Source organism: Thalia democratica, chromosome 6 (genome assembly GCF_965202585.1).
Source record: "Thalia democratica chromosome 6, ktThaDemo2.hap1.1, whole genome shotgun sequence".
NCBI lineage: Eukaryota > Metazoa > Chordata > Thaliacea > Salpida > Salpidae > Thalia > Thalia democratica.
Genome location: NC_139170.1, coordinates 27180339 through 27196198, shown reverse-complemented (window position 1 = coordinate 27196198; position 15860 = coordinate 27180339). Strand labels below are relative to the sequence as shown.

The following is a 15860-nucleotide window of genomic DNA, read 5'->3' as shown; positions in this document are numbered from 1 at the left end:
CTTAACAAGGGAATTTACCTTTTAATTGAAGAGTTTGCGGTAATTTTATGCAACAAAGTATTTAACGATACGTTTTTTATGAACGAATTGAATTTTTGTACTGTTTGCTAAACTTTGCAATTCTGCTTTATGAAATGCTTACTGAGAAATAAAGTCGCTAGGAAGGGGGCTTTACAATGTCAGTATTTGATTTGTGATTATAATCTGTGAGTTTTAGACGTTTTAAATTGATTAGTTGTTTTTTTTCTTTATTTTTGGAATTTCTACATGTTAATAAAAGAAATAACTTTGAAATAGTTTTTTTACATAGAAACTTTTACAAAGTGGTTAAAACGAACAAAACAATTTTTCACACTTATTGCAATTTATAATAGACCATCAGGTCTTAAAATAATACTGAAAAGATTTAAATAAGTAAATGGAACGTTGTAACAAAATGTATATTGTGTTGTTTTTAAATGACCGCCAGTGTATTACTAAATAAATACTAATAGACGATTGTTCATCAAATCATCACACAATAAAACTTTAACAATATTTGCTATTGCGCTAAGTTCAGCCATAAGACCGTGCGGAAGGCACACAAAATTTAAGACCTTAAGACACTAATTAAAATAAGGAACTTATTTATGATTTTAATTTTATAAGATTTTTGTACTTATTTGTACTGTTGTACTGTTTTGTGCTCAGTTTAACCATCGTTGTGCATGAAGCACGACATATATCAAGACTCTGTTCTTATTAGTAGTATTATTAGTAAGACCTATTTTTGTATTTGAGATTGTGAAATTCAGACACTTTAAGAACAGAATTAAGAACATTTTAATTTGTAGAGTTTGGTGTTTACTTGTTGTGTTTATATTCGCAGTTTTATTCTACTGATATATTTGCTGCTTTATCACTTCTATTTAAGAATTTAAGTTAAAGAACTGTTGTTATTATTTGTTTGAAACTTGTCGTATAAAAAGAATTTTTAATTAAAAAAATTTTAAAATTTATTCAAATGCATGTATTAATACTTGGACAATTGAAGTGAAATAAGTATAATTTCACATAAATGTCCAACATCGACTCTTATCTAAAAAACTTTTTTTTTTAAGTTTGCAAAAAAAAAAATTACACGTTGTAATAGAGTTTTGTTGCCATTGACAATTAAATAATAAAAACACCAAAATAATTTTAAACTCCAAAAACTTTATTTTTGTCTGCAATATTTACAAACAATCACTAAAGAAACCAAAAACGAGAATCATCGATACAATTATCAAGGACTAAAAACGTAAAGGCATTGACGAAAAAAATAACATACATTTTGTTTAAACAAACTACAATAATATTTTTTTAAATTATTGTAAACAACTTCTTATTTAAGTGTTGATACAATAGGCTTATGAGCTTGACATTGTTAAATTAGTTTTCATTTTGAAATATTTACTTTTAAAATACTTAACTCATGCAGTAAAAATTAAAAACTAACAACTTAATTTGTAAACTCAATAAATATACTTAAATCATATAAAATGTCTTAAGCAAAATAAAGAATAAATATTTTTACAAGGATATTTCTATAGTTGAGAGAACTTTGCATCATATGCAAATTTTAACTATATACAACAAACAGTTTTTTTTTTTTAATTTTTTATGTTTTAACAGTATTTATACAAATATACACATATATAAATATATAGTTTTTAAAGTTATTTACAAAGTTTAAACTTCGCTTTGTCTTACTGTAGATGTTAATGTTTGACTTTGGTTGATTTGCAGACTATTAACAAACGACTTGGTCGGCTTCATTTTATAAGTGCTTTACTTCTATTCAAGATATGTAGCTGTCATAGATTATTTAATGAGGTGTTTCAACAACAATCGCTTTTCTTCAGATACTATATATTGTTTTGTTGCTAAGTCGAGTTTTTACCTTCAGGGTGGAATAAATACGCATACATAAGCACTCTTTTTAACTGTTTTATTTCTAGTACTAGAGCATTTAAATCAAGAGTGATTTTCTTTGCTGCAAATTAAATTCCTTTATGTCTGTACGGCTGATAAAAAGCGATTATATTTTTTACGACAAAAACAAGTGCAGTGGGAGTTAAAAGTGCTTTCTTTGCGGCTTACATGCGCTCATTGACGGCTTATATGCGATTAGCGACTTTTTAATAATAAAAGCTTTGCGTTAAAATTTTGTACACATTTAGCACAAAATAAAAATATAGATGACAAAAAACTGCACATATATGAGGAAATTAAGCAATTCTCAATTTTCTTGCTAGCAATTAAACCACTCGAGAAATAAACATTATCATTTTAATAAAACTCAGTAGACTTTTACCGGACGCTTTTACCTTTAATTTTACACTCACTGTCACAAAAACCGGTGATTTACACTACCATCCTTATTAAAATCAAATAAGCGATCATCGCAAACTATAATTAAGTTCAGTTTTACACGTAAAAAAGCATCGAAGAAATTATTTCGAGTTGTAAGTCTAAAAAATAAATGAATTCTTCAAAAATAACTTAGTAAAATGAATTATTTTCTGATCGGTTTTAATTAAATCGTTACTTATGTTTGCCTTGTCTTCGAAAGGTTAGTTTTACGAGCTGTTAGAGGACGCCATTATTGTATACCATATTTATTTATATGTAAAATAAAATGATATTAAAATATCTCTATCTTTAACGGGTATAAATAGGTATAGCAACTTAATTTACTTATAAAATAAACAACAAAAACTATGTACAATTTAATGCCTTCACAAACAAAACATACAAAATGGTGCGCGACGCTTAAGTTTTCTAGACATTAATCTTTTTACGAACTTCAATATCGATAAAGGTGGAAAAGACGATATTTATGAACGTAGAAATCCTATCAAAATTGTTTCATATCGTACTACAGCTTACGTCTTCGGCCTCGAAGTCTCACATAAGCTGATTTATATCGTTCTCTAGTCCTCTGCGGCCGCGCAGTCCGAATCCAACTATTTTGTATCGTACTGCCATTGACGTCTCCGGCCTCGAAATATCACGTGAAAAGCTGCAACTACTTCCAGGAAGGAAGAGTCGCCCCGTTGAAGCGGCCTAGGTCCGATCCGTAGGGTAGTTGAGGTATAATAACCTGTTTGTAGATGTGCTTCATTGTTTATATACGTTTTTACTCTCTCTTTTGCAGGTGGCTTGACATGTTGACAGTTGCAGGTGTCTTGGCATGTTGGAAGCTGCAAGTGTTTCGGCATGTTGGAATCTGCAGGTGTCTCGGCACGGTTTTAATAGCCAGCTTACATACTCACCTGGCTTTGCACACGGCAATTAATGAATACAAAATTGTATTTATTTTGCCTTTGTCGATCAAAAAATATCGAGTAGAATTTAAAATATAAGTTAAAGAACTGTTGTAATTATTTATTTGAAACTTGTCTTTTAAAAAGAATTTTTAATTAAAAAAGTTTTAAAATTTATACTAATGCATGCATCGATACTTGGACAATTGAAGTGAAATAAGTATAATTTCACAGAAATGTCCAACAACAGTTTTATTCTACTGATATATTAGCTGCTTTATCACTTCTACTCTCTGGTTATCATATTAATATCACTTTTTAAATAAACTCAATTCATTAGAGAAATTCTATATATATATATAAAGTTTATTACATATTTATTAATTACTAAGTTAAACCTGATGAGTAAGGTAAATTTAGTAAAAGCCTTAAGAGCTAAACGTTCAAAGCGTTTAGCACAAAAAAGGGGACTTAACCAATTGACGGTAGTTCCAACCGCAGTCCTAGGACTTCAGCGTATTACTAAATAAAAATAAGTAAAACAAAACTAAACAAAAATGAAGCATATAAAAACTTACGATTAAAAACTTCTGGTGGTGTACGACTCGATAACCGAAAGGTTTTTTCGTACACCAGGTCCATAGATCAAACTTTTTGTACGCAATAAACCATATATATTTTTATTCAAAAACATACCGAAAAATAGTTAGTTACTTTTACTGCTTTAATATGAAGTATAAAACTTTATATATTAAAAAAAGTTTAATGAAAATAAAAATATCAATAATAAACCGAACTCACATGGAATGAAGTTGAAAATAAAGAAATTTGTTAATAACAATCTTAAAGTTTGTAATTAGTAAAAGCTTTGTTAAAATGTTCAAAAAATAAAGACAAAAATTTTCAACTTAGCTCTCTGAGGTAGTTATGTAATGGTTTAATGGGACACTTTCAAAATCCATCCGCGATCAAAATCCACCGGTGTTCAAAATCCACCCAGTCAAATTCGAGGACCGCTTACCGATCGAAGGTAAGGGTTCAGGGTAAAAGTGATAGTAAAATATAAATAAAAATAAATTTTTTAAATGCAAAAAAAGTATAAAATAAGTAAATAACTAAAGAAAATATATAAAAAATCGGGTGGATTTTGATCGGGTTGATTTTGAACGCGATTAAATTTTGATAGTATACCGGTTTAATATAGTATAATTAATTTCGAATGGTACGAACGTCATTCTACTTACGGCCTAACTTTTACGGTTTTTACTAAAGTTCTTCAGTTTTCACGCTCAATAGCACCCTTTATTTTTAATTCTTTAATAATGTTATGTACATTATCTTTTAGCACAATATATTTAGTTTCCAAACTTTTATTTTTTTTAATGTTGGGTTACTACAAATGGTGCTGTAGCCCATAGAAAACGTGGTACATTATGGTTTTTTTAGTTTTTTAGGAAATCTGACAATAAACAAGCAGTTTTTAATTAATATTTTTTTAATACACATACTGAACACTCCTCATGCACAAATTTTTATAAAACAAATTATTTATAAAGAAGTCGTCAATTTACTGTTTTTAGTATATTAAGGTATATCTAAACAAAAATTGAATTGAAAAAAAAATTGTTTAAAAATCCACACAAAAATTAATCTACATTATGCCCATGAACAGTTTTTTTTAACAAGGGACTTTTGAAATATTGAAAAAAAATATTTTTTATTTTTTGATAACTGTAAGCTACTTTGTCTATGAAGTACAAAACAAATGCAGTGAATAATTTTTAAACACTTTTTTAAGTGACGCTAAAAAACATAAAACCAATTTAATACATAACTAGATGCTACTGCTTCATCAACATAACAGTTAAAATATAATTTAGGTAACAGAAAAAAAAGTATTCTTTTTACAAGTAAACAATTCTTTTAAAATTACTATCAGATATTTTTTTCCCTGACTGACGAGCTTAACAAAACCGAAACACGAGTCTCAGTCTACTGAAAGCTTGTCGTCCTGTAATCGAAGTGGTATAGTCATACCTTTATATCAATTTGAAATTTTCTCTCAGCAAACAAAGTCCAGGCTTTGCCTTTGTTATACTCTCGTCGTATTTTCTTTTGTTTTTAATTATATACTTAAGGAGCTCAGTTACAATAAATTCGTAATTTTGTAATTTTAAGCTGAATTAGTTTTAGATTCAAATTTTAACCTCAACTAAGTAGTAATTTTAGTAGAAATATTTACGTGTAAAATTTATAACTTTTGTTTTGTTTTACCTAAATTATATTTTAGCTGTTATGTTGATGAAGCAGTAGCATCTAGTTATGTATTAAATTAGTTTTATGTTGTTTAGCGCCACTTAAAATAGTGTCTTAAAAACAAATAATTCGAACTTGTTTTGTACTTCCATAGACAAAGACGAGTGTGAAGTTAGCTTGACCGCGTTTTTCAAGAATTTTTATAAAATGTCCAAACTTTGGACCTAATTATTTTCCTTATCTTGATAGCTAATTGACCTTTTTTTTTGTATTATAGAATCTAGAGAACGGTCCTTTGCCTTTAACTTAAAAAAAATCCATTGGATTGGGGTTTGGGTTTTATGAGTGGGAGTGTGGGACCCCTTAAAAAAATCGGGATTTTTTATGAATTTTTTTATTTTATGAGATAGAGTAAAAAAAAAAAATAATAATATTCTTTTTTTTTAAATCTTCTTATTAATATGTGAATTAACGGCTAAAACTTTTTTTTTTACCAACTCTATTAATTTGCACAATTAAGTCTTACTTCAATCTTTTTACAATCCGGCCAATTTTTTTACTCAACTTCATAAAAAAACCTAGTTAAAGCCAAATTGTACAAAATAATGACAGTTAGTAATAAAAAAAAATTATAGCCGTTCATTCACATATTAATAGGAAGATTTTTTAAAAGCATATATTATGATTTTTGTTTTTTTACTCAAACTATCAAAATAAAAAAAATCATAAAAAATCTCAATTTTTTCTAAATGGCCCACTCAAAAACCCAAACCCCAATCCAATGAATTTTTTCTATGTTAAAGGCAAAGGACCGTTCTCTAGAATATAAAAAAACGGTTAATTAGCTACTAAGATAAGGAAAATAATTATTAGGTCCAAAGTTTGGACATTTTATAAAAATTCTTGAAAAACGCGGTCAAGCTAACTTCACACTCGTGTATTATTAGAAAGAAAAAAAAATCAATGTTTAATATTTCAAAAAGTTCTTACTCAAAAATAAACTGTGCATTAACATATTGCAGATTAATTAGTTTTGTGTGGATTTTTAAACAATTTGTTTTCGATTCAATATTTATTGAGATATACCATAATATACTAAAAACAATAAATTGACGATTTGTTATAAATAACTTGTTTTATAAAAAATTGTGCATAAAGAACATGCAGTATGTTATTTTATATATAAAAAATAAAATTAACTAAAAACTGTTTTTTATCGTCAGATTTCCTAAAAAACTAAAAAAGCCATAATGTACCACTTTTTCTATGGGCTAAGCTGCATTATATGTACTAACCCATCATTGAAAAATTAGAAGTTTGGAAACTATATACATTAAGTTATAGATAATGTACAAAACATTATTGAAGAAGTAAAAATAAAGGGTGCTATTGAGCGTGAAAACTGAAGAACTTTAGTAGAAACCGTAAAAGTTAGACCATAAATAGAATGACGTTCGTTTCGAATCGTAATATTTTTGCTTTAGTTTATTGCTACTTTAATTCATTGCAAAGTTGCTTTATTTAGAAAGTTTATATAATTTAAGTTAATAATCTAAAATATTAATTTTAATATAAAACAAGCTTATAGAAGTACAGACAACACTTTACAGTTATAAATAAATCAAATATAAACTTTAAATTTGTTATTAACAAATTCCTTTATTTTGAGATGCCTTCCATATGAGTTCGGTTTATTATTTATAAAAACATTTTTATTTGATTTTTTTTTTATGTACAAAACTTTATACTTCATATTAATGCAATAATAGTGATTACTTTTCATTATTTTTTAAAATTAAAACGCGAGATTTCAAACCATAAGTTTTTATATGCTGAATTATTATTTTGTTTTATTTTGCTAATTTAAATTTAGTAATACCTTCCATTTATTTATTCAAATATTTTCATAAATATTATAACATTTGATAATTTCTTATGATTTGATATAAGAGTGAAACATTGTTTTGTTTTTAATATTATAGAAAATAAAGTATTATTCATCTCCGTAAAGACATTTAAGTTTAGAACTTTGATGTTGTTTAATTTAATATTTGTTTAGTTTAAAGCAAATTACAACAACATAGTACTTAAAACAAATGAAATTATATTTCATAATTAATAAGAAAGTATTAAATCGTACAATTAAAACTTCGTTGACTATTTTTGTTTGTGGGTAAATTAACAGTTTAATTATTATAATTTATTGAACGCAAAAAAAATCTTAAAACATTTGGTCCAAAAACCTGGTGCAAAAAAATCTTTCGGTTGTCGAGTAGTACACCACGAATACCTTCTAACGTCTTGTCCAGAAATTTTGTTTTAACCTTATCGTTTCTTGCTCTAAGTAAGCAAATTACCTGAACAAAAAAATATTTTTTAAATACTATTTAAATTTTTGGCGTACGAATAATTTCCATACTTTAAAATCTTTGAAAAGCTATAAAAGTAAGGGTAAAAATAATAAATGTTTTTTGATATTTAATTTATATTACTTTGTCTATTTTTCGCTTATCTAAAATAACATGACAAAAATTTCTAAGCTGTAAAATGGTAGGGCCATAAGGCAATAATTTAAAACCTACACTAGATAATATCGAGTTAACAATTGTGAGCAAATAAAAGGTCTTAGACGTAATTAGCTTAGATTTTTGAAAGATTTTATTGAAAAGTGCCATAGCTTTTTTTGTTTTTAAAAGAGGGCCGTAAGAAAAAAAATTGAGAAACCGTGATCTAATGAATTTTGACTTGAGTGGAAAGCGATAGTACAGCAAAATAGTTAGCATTTAGATTAAATAGAGAAAAGAATCCTTAACATTTAAAAAATCTTAAAGTAATTAGGGAGTTGTTTAGAGACTGCTTAAAAATTAAAATCAAACGATAATTTATTAAGTTTAAACTAGATAAAACTTTGTTTAATTTAGTTATTATTATTTAAGTTATAGGTAAGGGGTGTATCCATTCAAACTATTTTTTTTAAACTTTAATTTACACCTAAATAGTTCATTTGTTTACCAACTGTCTACTTATGAAGTTTACAGCATGCTGACAGTGTTTACCAAAAATTTATATTTGTTTGTTTTGTAGAAACTAGATTCTAAAACACTTGTTAAAATATATATTTACTAGAAAAACAACTCAAATCAATTTATTGGATTGTTTAAAATTCATTTAAATACTAAGTTTTAAAAGCTAAAAAAAAATAAGTTAAGTTGAAACATACTTAGCTCATTGCTATTTTCTTTACTGTTAGATATTATTAAAACTTAAAAACTTTAGTCTAAATTTAATAATAAACAGTTTCTCCTTCAATGCTAAATTTTTATACTTTTTTTTTTCTATAGAGTTTAGAACTTTTTATTTTGTATCAGATTTGTAGGAATAATGTAATTAAATTCGATAATTTATTTTAGTAAAAATTGTGTAACAACAGAAAGTTTAGATATCTGTAAAAATACTTTTGACTTTTATCAATTCTATTTTAAATAAATATGCAAACTAAATCAAATTTTGTTATTTTAATTAAACTTTTCCCTGAATTAAAACAAATTAAATAACTAAACTAATGCTTCTTAGTTTTTTTTTTCTATTTGAATTTTACTTTTATGAAAATTATTATTTAATTGAATTTTTTTTTTTAAGTTCTAATCACTGTCTTTATTGTAAATTATGTAGTGTTTTTTTAAAGTTATTTTTAATCATTTAAGATCATGTAAGAAATAATGTTACGTTAAAACTAGAAAAAAACTGTTTATGTAAAATTAGAACAACATATTGTTTTAAAAGTTTATATTAATACATAGTTAAAATTAAGAATTTTGTGTATTATATACTTTTATCGTTTAAAATTTTATGAAATACACTTATATAGAATTTTAATCTTAAAAACCAATTATTAAAGATACGTTTATTAGGTTATGATTTTAAAATGTTCTCACAGTCTATAAACTTTATATAGAATATGTATTTGATAAAAAGAATAGTTTAAATTTATAGTATGAATTAAATTTATAACTATTGAGTATGAATGTTCCACACAAATTAAACTTTTCTTTAGTTCGTTATGTTATATAATTTTAAAATTTAGCATAGAACCAACACAAAAAAGTAACACATGATTTAAGAATTATACAATTATAATCAGCTATATACTTAATCGATCATATGTAAAAAAAAATCTGTAGTACCTCTAAAACGTTTCTTTTTATAAAGTTAGTTCTTATGATAATTATAAGAAAAACTCAAAGCAGAAGAGTCAGATTTGCAAAACAAAGAGTGGTAAATTAAAATTTGTAAGTTTTAACCCAAAATTTTATGCCTGAGCAAATTCGTGGCGATTTGCTCATTTAAATTTGGCAAGTGGAATACACTACACAACACAGTACATACTTAAAGGTTATTATTTTTTTGATTTAATTAGGTAATGGTTTAAAAAAAAAAAAATAAAAACAAATTTTTTTTTTAACTTAAAACTTTTAAAAAATTGAATCTTAAGAAAAAAAAAATTTAACATTTGAAAACAAAAGTAATTTTGTAAAATATCTACTTTTTCTTAACTTAAGCCCTGGTACTTAAATTAATTTGACACTTAAACAATCTAAGTCCATTTTGTTCCTTTAGTAAAATCAAAACTAAATAACACAGTATTTGGATTCTTTTATAAGTTTCTCAGGACAAAAAATGGTAGGTGTTGTTATCATTATTTTATATTTATTTTAGAGATAAAATTATACTATGATTTGTTATGTTTACTTAAAATTCTACTTTATTTTAAATCTAGGTTTTGTATTAATTTACAAAACCTATACAATTTTAAAACTTGATAAAAGTTTACTTATATTTGAAAAGTTACACTGTCAATCTTGGTTTAAAACATATATAGACTTGGTTATTTTTTAAAAATTAACAAGTCTTCTATTATATTATAGAAACATCACATGAATCTATTTATTTCTATAAATTTCAAATTGCAGTTTTTTTGAGTCATAAAATTGGCCCTGATTTTATTTATTTAAATTAACATTGTTTAGAAAATGAAATATATTAATTATTTCAAGATGAAAAACAGTATAGCACAAACCCTTAATTTTTGACATTCTTTTTTATCAGAACAGGCTGAATAGTTAAAAAAGCAATAATTAATTATCCAGCTTTCTTAATGTTTAATCCATAGTAGATCAATAAAAAATTGAAACTTCATCACAATTTGAATATAATCAAAAAAGAATATATTTTTATCATTACTCTTGGATATTAATAGTTAAACCATTCTAAATTTATGTTAAGTTTATTTGGCAAAATATAAAATTGTTACCAATTTAGTCTAGTGTAAGTTTTCATTAGTTGTTATTTGTGTTATTGAGATTTATGTAAATTTATTTTTTGTATTTTCTTACATGAATGATCTTTTAAGTTACTAGGTATTAATTTATAAACACACTATTTATTCTTAGGATAGCTGTCTACTTTTCTGATGTTCTTGTACCTTAACAGAAGGGTTAAAATGATATTCGTTTCCCCCAATTCAAAACTGATAATAAATTTTTTTCAAATTTTTCATATTACATATACAATTTAATCTAAATATCAAGTTTTTTTATTGACTAACACAAATACTATTTTTTTTATTGACTAACACAAATACTATTTTTTTTGTAGAGCTTATTATAATAATGTAATTTCCTTGCTCAAAAACAATAATAAGCCTATAAAGTGATCATTATTCTAATAGGAACTGTTAAAATGAACTAGATATTAGTTTTTATACTGAGTTCAAAATAATGAAAAACAAATTTGAAATTTCTGAATTGTGTTTATTGTTCAAACTGATGAATTATTCACTTTTTATTCTTTGTTCTTTTTTGCAACAACTAATTTAGTTTGTATATATAGATTTAACAAAGTAATTTCACTTGTAACTATATATAGTATTAAGCTATGATCAAAGTAAAGCATATCTGTAAAAATTATTGGTTTTTAGGTTTACTATTCACCTGTACTGATAAAATATATCTAATAATTAACTTGATATCAAAGTTTAATTAATTAAATAAATATTTTTGTCGTCTTACAGACCAAGGGAACTCAATCATTTGGAAAGCGCCACAATAAGACCCACACATTGTGTAGGCGCACTGGCCGCTCAAACTACCATATCCAGAAGAAAACATCTGCAAAGATGGGACAATGTTAGTTTAAAATATTTTAATAAAATTTTCTAAGATTTTATCTAATTATAATTTTACTTAATTGTCACTCTTTTCCAACATTAACAACTAAGAATTAAAACAGTTTGAAACAGCATTAGATACAAAGTTTTACTATTTTAAGAATAAATTGTTAAATTAAATCAAACTGCACATATTCAGCTCCATATTTTATATTGACATTAGTATTTATAAGATATTTTAGTTCTCATTTTCATATGATAACCACAACATTTAGTGATATTGTTTTAATTATATTTATTTTAATTTTAATACTACACTGCTACTACAATTTTATTTCAACTAATAGGTCTCCATAACCAAAAATAACTGATTTGCTTTTAAGCTTTTTAAATATCTTAATTGACCTTAAGGAATACAGAATTATTTTTAAACCAATTTTTTACAGAGCTTGAATTTTATTGATGAAAATTTTTTCATAGGATTTAGGTAATGAGGCTCACCTTGTTTTTTACAAGTTGATCTTTTTTTGAAGAATTATATCTTCAGGGTTGCCAAAATACCTGTAATCCTGGAAAAACTTTGAATTTAACAATTTTGGCTGATAAGACTGCAGTTTGATAATTTAAAAAAATAAACCTGAAAAAGACTGGAATTTTAAACAAAAATAACTGAAAATTTTGATCATTTATTACATGTCAAGCAGTAAAATTTTGATTTGTCACAAAAATTTATTAAATAGATAAATCTTATTTCCCATCATCAAAAATTTATCTATTAGTAAACACATTATAAGTAGCCTAACACTATCTTTTCAATGTTTTTGTACTTTTTAACACAGTATATAAGCTTAAAACTTCACTTAAAACAAAATTTTAAACAGAAAATGTGTATTTTAAAACTTGAAAATTTTTTTCCAAAATATGTTTGTCAACCCTTATCTACAGGGTTGGCACTTTACTTGAAAATTCCTGTGAAAAATTAAGTGAATTTTATAGTATATGAGAAAATTGACAATGAAAATTTTGTGGTTTATGTGTTTTTATCAAGAGTTTACAAAAATTATAATATCTTAAGTTATCTAGAATTATTTAATTCCATAAAAAGACTTATATTAAATATTTAGAGCTTTTGTATAAGATCCTATGTTAGTTATGTAAAATAAAAAGTTAAAAAAGACTTCCCTATGCCCTTAATGTATGACTTTTTACCAGCTGATGAAATTAATTTAAAATTTTTTAATCAATTTCTTTTAAAATGTAAAACTTAAAAACTAAGAGATGAAGTAACTATAGGCCATAGGGAGGCTGCAACACATTTTTTTACACAAATAACTTAGGCGTTTTATATGAAATCATAAAGTACAAACTACAAGCTATTTTTAATAAAGTTCCAAAATATTCAACTTTTGAGATGTTTTATATTTTGTAAAAATAGTTTCCAATACAAACGCATGGACTACAAACTTTTCAGGGTGGATTTTCTCAATAATTTAAATATTCACTAAATTCTGTCTCCTTCATTTTTTAACCAATCTTTTTCAAATTTTCAGGGAATTTTACTTATATAATAAGAAAAAAAAAACATTACTTATGAATCTTAATAATTCAAAAAAAAATTATGACAAAAAAAAGGTAATTTACTTGAAATTTAAAAAGTCTTAAGTAATGATTTTTGTAATTGTATAAAGGTTAGACTGTTGAAGTTTAGAAAAAAAAGATTGCTTAAAAAGTGTAGGAGATAGATTTTAAATAAATTATTCTTTTTTTGCTCTTTTAGTTTTCCCTTCCCATAAGGAACCTATTATACGACCCAACTTTAACTGGACATATATCAAAAAATAGTTTAAAACTTTTAAAATGGTTAAAAGGAATATGAAGCTTAGTTAAAACTCAAAATAAGATCAACTTGTAAAAAAAATCATGGTCAACCCCCTATGGCATTAATAAAGAATTTCAAAAAAGTTGATCCTTCTAAAGTATCTCTAATACAAGGGCGAGCAATTTTTCAAAAAATAACTTAGGCTTTTATATGAAAGCTTTAAATACAAACTACAAGCCTGTTTTTATAGAATTCAAAAATATAATTTTACTTTTGAGATATTTTATTTTTTGTAAAAAGTTTCCGATACAAACGTATGGACCGCAAATTTTTCGGGATCAATTTTCTCGGAAATTTAAAAATTCACTAAAAACATCTCCTCCTTCATTTTTTGACCTAGAGACTTTAAATTTTCAGGAAATGTTCCTTTTAATATTTTGAAGAATCTGAATGTTGGAATTTTCGAAATTTTGAAAAATAAAAATTTTATCCACAAAAAACTAAAAAAAAGGGTAGTTTTTTGACAATAATTTTTTTTTACTCAAAATTAAAAAAAAAATCCTACTATAGATCTCTTTAAACTTTAATGATACACATTCTGTAAAAATTTGAGAAAGATTACTCAAAAAATGAAGGAGGAGATAGATTTTTAGTGAAATAGTCTTTTTTCGCATTTTTAGTTTTCGCCTTCCATAAGGAACCTAATGAATGCCCTTTCTTTGATCGCTTATATCTCAAAAGTTACTTTGAGTTTTTTTAAGCGGTTAAAAGTGTCTGATAGCTCAGATTAAATTCTACAAAATAAGATCAAGTTGTAAAAAACAAAGTGGACCCCCACCTATGGCCTTAACTAAAAATAAACCCAAAAAATGTGTACTTATAAAAACCTGGAAGAAATTTGGAAAACCTAGAATTTTTTTTTAATTAGTGGGAACCCTGATCATAAATTAAAAAAAAAAGTTTATGTAAGTTTTTTAAGTTATTAATAAAGTTATTACATGTAAAATTTAATAGATACTTGTTATGTTGACTTAAACATCTTAGTGCTAGAAATAACTACTGACTCTATACAGTAATTAATTCAGTTTTTTTAATTTTGTAACAAATATTCATTTTAAATTGTAATAATTTTTAGTCAACTGGAGTATGAAGGCAAAGAGGCGTCACACCACTGGAACTGGCCGTATGCGTCATTTGAAGCTTGTCAACAGACGTTTCCAGTGAGTTTTTAATTCTTTTACGTTGACAATTAATGAAAAATTGCAGATTATTTTGTTCGTCTTATATTGGTACATTAAAAAAAAAAATTGTATAAAATACTTTTTATTAATGCGAGTCGAAAACTTAATAACATTCTGAAGTTTCAACTTGATGTTTTTTATAAAAAAATACTGATTTTATATGTTCCATATATTGTTAACAAGATTTAGTAGTTAACTATATTATATTATTTTCCGTTAATTAAACCGTTTTTTTTTAAACGTTTTTTATCTAAATTTTAATTGTGCTAAGAGCCGATTCTTTATCTTTAATCAATCAATGATAGTAATACCATGATTCTGATGTAATTTTGATACTTATTATAGAGTAATTCAGTTTCAATTTTATGCCATATTCGTTTACTGTGTTTTGATTAGTTAACAATTTTTATGTTAGTTTTTGTATTAACCCAATTTGGATTAAAATCAGATAGAAGTACTCCTTTTTATAATTTTTATCTTCAAGAAAACTATCATAATTTGTCTCATAATGTTAATATAAACAACTAGTTCCCTAAATCTTTTAGCAACGATACTATCTTGAAAAATAAAAATAAAAACTAAGTTCCTTGTTATTAGTAAAAACCAAATTTTATTACAGATATTAATGAACAGATCTTTTATAATTCCCTAAATTTTAAATCTATTTAAATTTCGTGTTTTTTCAGCAATGGATTCAGAGAAGGACAAACTGCCAAGCCCAAGCAGAAGAAAGTCCAATAGATTCTTTAGTTAATTTATTAGGAGAAAATAAATTTTAATTTTCTATTGTCCATCTCTGTTATTTTTGTGTTTTAGTATTTGAGTAAAAGTTTTCGAATTTTTTTGATACTATTTATAACTAAAAATTATATGTCAATACAAACTGAAATGAAGTAATCAAGAGTTTTAGAACCATAATTGATAATAACTTATATGTATAACAAGCATCAAAATCTTAAGGTTTTTGAAATAGATAAATAAAAATTAACATTTAGTCCCAAAGCTAAGGTATTTAATGCCATCATTGTTCTGTAACGTTGAACTAGAATTAAATACAAGTTCTGAAAAAACTATAATTACGATTTGTGTTA

At 25.1% G+C, this 15860-nt stretch overlaps 1 protein-coding gene across 1 annotated transcript; it reads left to right on the top strand.

Moving 5' to 3' along the window:
• The first annotated feature begins 10188 nt into the window (after window positions 1-10188).
• Window positions 10189-15555, top strand: LOC145837938 (large ribosomal subunit protein eL37A-like). The gene is made up of 4 exons (XM_082945433.1): window positions 10189-10223; window positions 11614-11728; window positions 14664-14748; window positions 15456-15555. Exons 1-4 carry the CDS (start codon window positions 10221-10223, stop codon window positions 15508-15510), a joined length of 258 nt encoding a protein of 85 aa, XP_082801559.1. The 5' UTR covers window positions 10189-10220; the 3' UTR covers window positions 15511-15555.
• The last annotated feature ends 305 nt before the right edge of the window (window positions 15556-15860 follow it).